The 5,430-nt window shown below is 41.6% G+C and overlaps 1 protein-coding gene across 1 annotated transcript; it reads right to left on the bottom strand.

The window, feature by feature from the left end:
• Nucleotides 1-433: 433 nt before the first annotated feature.
• Nucleotides 434-3,504, bottom strand: LOC140246787 (uncharacterized). The gene is made up of 2 exons (XM_072326119.1): nucleotides 3,423-3,504; nucleotides 434-1,821 (listed from the first exon to the last, which is right to left on the bottom strand). Exons 1-2 carry the CDS (start codon nucleotides 3,502-3,504, stop codon nucleotides 434-436), a joined length of 1,470 nt encoding a protein of 489 aa, XP_072182220.1.
• Between the last annotated feature and the right edge of the window lie 1,926 nt (nucleotides 3,505-5,430).

Here is a 5,430-nt window from a genome sequence, read left to right as displayed (position 1 = left end):
AAACTTTGCTAATGTGTTAGAATACTATATACATTGTATTGCTACAGTTACTCAATCCACATGCAGACCTGAATGTTGGGTTTCATTTCGCTTTAAGATGAAAGTGAACTTTGTCTTCATCAAACGGAGCATGAAGAATCAATAACATCCCTACCCCCCTTGTCCTTAACCGACATTCTGATCCCCTGCAAACTGGGAGCAGGAAATCAGTATTAATATGCTCGTACAGATAAGCCGAAGTGGGTGTATAGCGCTCCAGCAAGTAACGTGAAGGAGACAATAGACAACACTTAGCGACAAAGGACATTTAAAGAACATTGCAAAAAGAAAAGGAGTTCTAATTGATTTGATTCATACCAGCCAATCTCGAAATCTTATTTGCACGCGACATCTACTACACAAATTGCCACACAATATTGCCTGATATATATCATTACTTGGCTTTTTGCTTCGTCAGGCTCTTCCACATAGAGTCGTATATTTCATTCAACGTCGCTGCATCCAGCCCTCCACTCAGGTTGTCGACTTTTGTCTCGTCCTCTCTACCGACACTGCTGATTGGCCTCGACGAGCTATCGGGCCAAATCCCTGGCGGTTTGGAGAGAGACTGCATGGAGACAAGAGGATGAGCTGCAGAATGACTTGAGGAAGATCCAGTAGTAGTGAAGACATCCTGCGTGGATGCCAGAGCCACAGTCACAGAACCGTCCGAGGAGTTCCGGTCGACATGATCAAAGGCTATCAGACTGGATTGACCTGAGGTGCAGCTTGGCTCCTCGTTGTGGGACGGCAGGGAGTTGGTATCTCCACCAGGTTCAGAAGAGCCTCCTGATGGAACCAACGCACGCACGATACTCGGATTTTGATTAAGGAGCATGTCGGCTACCTTGTTGGCAATCTCCGGGATCACACTCATCATTACTTTTGTGCAGGCCGTTACGATCTCCTGATGACAGCGATCAATGTCAGGGGTGGGGCTGCCGCCATCCACGAGGCTGCTAGGGGGAGGTGACAAATTCTTGATTGCTAAGGTATCACTTCCAATCTGCCCACTAAGACCACTACCGACTGCGGCAGCATCACCCTTCAAGAGAGGGTGTTCAGCGATGTCTGCACCAATACTGCGAGGTTGGCTTCGAGCTTTACCAAACGTGCCCTCTCTGAATGGCATCTTGTCCGGGATGGCAGTCGTTGAATCTGGGAGAGTAGAATCTGCCTCCACATAAGAAGGCGCCTGCCTCGACTTCGCTGGAGAGCCACGCCCAATGGAAAAACCATTGGAGGCGAAATAATTTAAGCGCCCAGTGGTATCCAAACCTCTGGACGTTGGTAACCCAGAGCCCCCAGATAACACCCCTTGACCTGAAAATAGGGAGAAGGGTTTGGTCTCTACAGAGGAGCTTTTGGCAACACCGCCTTGCTGAGGTTCCTTGCGCTTGGTGATCGCTTCTGCCTTCTTGTGGCTTTTGCCCTCGTAGTGCTGTTTGGCGCTGGCAGCTCCTGTGAAGTTGACATCGCAGATGCTGCAGTGGAAATTGTCTGACCCTTGTCCACCTTGGTGCCCGCCTCCTTCAAGAGACATTCTCTGCAGCGCCTTGCGGTGAGCTTTTCCGGCGTAGTGCTGCTTTGCTGGTTCCTCCCCGGACAGCGAAACTTTGCACACCTTGCAGAACGTGGCGTCTTCCCTTGAGATCCGCAGCTCCAAGGGGGCGCCTTGCGGATTTGGTATCATTTCCTTGGCGGTGTTCAGGACACTCATGTCCATTGGCTCGGGCCGAACTCCCTGTGCTGGTCTGGTGACAGTTCGGTCAAATGTTGTCCCTGAGAGGGAAAGTGGATAAAGCAAAGGATTTGTCACATGGAAGTCCTGTTGCCGTAACATAATGTTACAGAGCAACTAGGTCACATTTAAGCCATTGAGGACGGGCTTATTTTGTTACAACATGCATTTCCCTTATACCACTGCCCAAATATAGGCCTACTCAAGACTTGTCCTCATTGGGTTAACAAGATGCAGTTTCAATGGGAGACAGTGACAAAATAATGATATTGATGGCAGTGGTTAATTGGAGGATGGCTATATTATGTACGATCACTCTCACTCTTTGTATACAGTCCAAACAATCTTACACAGTGTACAAATCATATATACAAATGTTTTTTTAATTCCATTCCATGTTCGTCTTGATGTGTTGGGTATAACACATCAATTCGTTTGAAATAAGGTCCTACACATGTATTTTTTTTTTTAATTTGAGACATGGAGTGTCTGATGCAGAATATTTGGATACAGCAGTCTACCAGTATGTTGCATCAATACAGACAAAACTATGCCGATTAACCCTTTTTGTGCCATGAATCAAATGCGCTCAAAGTTCACACACGGATACCTATGGGCAGTAAATCAATGAGGCACACAAGAGGTTAAACAGATGAAAATGGCACAACGTATGTAATAGTGCATGAGTTTACAAAGGTGTTTCCAGTTTTTCTTTAATTTTATCAGGGTGCCACTTCAATTTCTGGCCCTTAGATGTGTCTGAAACTTGAGCATACTTGACTAATTGGTACCAAGGTACTGCATGTGTTGAGTAATGGAATGATGAGGGATATAGGTTGTCAAAACATTTAAAAAAATATATAATAAAGTCCATTTGTAAATTTCTGATTTTTTATTGTTCGAGTTTGGTAGTACATAGCCCTATATTAGAAAAAAAAAAAAAAAAAAAAAAAAAAAAAAAAAAAACATATAGTTTAGCACGGAGTGAAGCCTATCATATTCAAAAACATACAGCACCACACTCTGCACAACCGGATGTTTATTTACTACATAATATGAAATATGAATTATCTGCAAAAATGTTTTTTTTTTTCTGTTGAAAAGTATAGGATTATTTGTGAGATAATTCATTTTGGTGTTTATAAAGTATAAGGGAGTCTACTCCTTTACTCCATATGAGTTTTTGGTATGGATATATAGGAGCGCCCTCATGCCTTATGTGCAACTGACAAGGCACATCATCCGGACTGACCAGATTTTTTCATTATCATGATGTACTGGACCTTATCTGCCCCAAAAGTATGAGAGAAGAGTGTTCCCACACGCCAAATACAATTACTAAATGAATAGATAAATAAACAAACAAATAAATAAATAAATAATAACAATAATAATAATCAGTCAGTTAACTAAGGATGGTAATTAATCAATTACACTACATTTTATTCATTTCTCGAGTTACTGTTCTTGATTTTGATATGATGGAGATATCGGCGCAAATAGTTACATACACAGACACCAAAAAAAAACAAAAAAAACATAACAACAACAACAACAACAACACGCACACGGCACTGCAAGGGTGTCCGCGACATCCGGGCCCTCTGGTTCATCCCTAATCAATAACCAACCACGCACATACCTGTCACAGAGGACTGTTTCCTAGGCGACACATCATTCATGTCAATCCAGGCTTCTTCATGTTCGTCTTCTACATCAAACATCGCTGCTCTTCTCTCTGGTCTCCCTCAGCAAAGATCAAATATTGAACTCTGCACAAAAATACAAGAAAAAGGAAGATCCAAAGGATTGAGATTAAGAATAATATCACTCACTCACCTTAAAGGGGAAGGCTGGTAACTGATCAGTGGGAATCAGTGGAAATGCTGGGAGATGATTGTTCCAATTCTTGTGGGATTCATTCAAGAGTTCATTGTATATCTATTGTTGTGTGAAAATGATTTGCTTCAGAACGGTCTCATATTCAAGTAATGTGCAGATTAATGCACCGTCACTGACCAGGGACGCTAACCTGGAAGCATTAAACTGCACATTACTTGAATATGAGACCATTCTGAAGCAAATCATTTTCACACAACAATAGATATACAATGAACTCTTGAATGAATCCCATAAGGATTGGAACAATCATCTCCCAGCATTTCCACTGATTCCCACTGATCAGTTACTAGCCTTCCCCTTTAAAGGACAAGTTCACCTTCATAGACATTACGTGGGTTGAGTGAATGCAGCAATATTAGTACCAGGTAGAATACATCAATGAGAGTTTGAGCAAAATTGGACAATCCGTTAAAAAGTTATGAATTTTTGAAGTTTCTGCTCAGTCACGGCTGGATGAAAAGACTACTATAGCTTGCGATGTCACATGAGTACAACGATATAAAGAAAGAATAAAGAAAATTCAACATATTTCCATTTTTCGCGCATAACAAAAGAAGACTCGACTTCTCTCTTTCAGAAGGCATGGGAATAATATTTCCCTTAACATATGTCAGTAGCAAGTCGAAGAAATGTACACTTTATTCAAAAAGTAAAGTTTTGTGAAATTCTCTTTTTATATTCCTTATATAGTTGTACGCATGTGACATCACACACTGTAGTAGTCTTCTCTTCCAGCAGTGACTGCGCAGATACTTAAAATATTCGTAACTTTTGAACGGATTGTCCAATTTTCCTCAAACTTTCACTGATGTGTTCTACCAATATTGCTGCATTCTCTCAATCCTTATGTATATGAAGGTGGACTTGCCCTTTAATGTTTAAGTCGGTATCAGAAAGATGGATTATAAAGTGCAGTCTGGAACCAGTTGCCAACCATGGCAGTTACTGCCCCAACAGAAACTGCCTTCCAGGAGGCTAACCTTCCTGTCATGATCAGAGGGCTGAAACCTCCTGTGGGTCCCATGTTGCTGTAAATCTGTGCTAACAGAGGTTTTAGTGTGCACATCTATTTGTAAATATGTTATGACTGCACCATCACCTACTGTCACAGCACATCCCATCCCAGTTTAGTTCGCAAAGAGCTGCTTCAGGGATTATCTCATCAAGGTTTCAAGGTCTCTATCAAACTTTCAGGATAGATCGACAAATCTAATTCCTTCATTACCATTCTGTCATTCAACCTCAAATATTCCTAGAAATATTTCGATCTCGCTTTAAAGAGAAGAGCTACGACTGTCATTTTTTTTTTCTGTTTTTAGGAGAAAATTGTCATACAAACAATTTCTTTTAAAGAGGTAAGATTTATCAGTAACCCTCATATCCGAAATTCAATAAGCACACTTTTCTCACTTTCATCAAAAATATTTCACTAAGACCGTCTAAGTTATTGTACACAATGATCAGCACCGTTAGCCCATGGCCTGCCATTTTTGGCAGGTCTTCCCGCGCAAAGTAGCTGTGTACCCACTCTATGATATAATGCTTGTCATTATTGTACAGATGAGATGTATACGTCGAATTATCTGCATACTTATTACGCACACATTACAAACAGGTGAACAGTAGTACATGTATGAGATAATGATAATTATGCTCTGACACCATTCACATCCGATGGTATACTGTGCTTGTTGCCATGCCTACAGCATTACGGTGCACCGCGCCCGCGACTCGACTGACCCGTAGGT

The sequence above is a fragment of the Diadema setosum genome, chromosome 3, assembly GCF_964275005.1.
Source record: "Diadema setosum chromosome 3, eeDiaSeto1, whole genome shotgun sequence".
NCBI classification, from domain to species: Eukaryota; Metazoa; Echinodermata; class Echinoidea; order Diadematoida; family Diadematidae; genus Diadema; species Diadema setosum.
Note: the sequence above shows the minus strand (reverse complement) of the source record. Positions and strands in the feature narration are given on the sequence as shown.

What these genes read in the sequence shown, in the direction of transcription:
- LOC140246787 (XM_072326119.1), bottom strand. Translation starts at nt 3,504, where the DNA reads ATGTTTGATGTAGAAGACGAACATGAAGAAGCCTGGATTGACATGAAT. An exon ending in GAAACAGTCCTCTGTGACAG is followed by an intron (nt 1,822 to 3,422) that starts GTATGTGCGTGG and finishes TTTCCCTCTCAG; the next exon opens with GGACAACATTTGACCGAACT.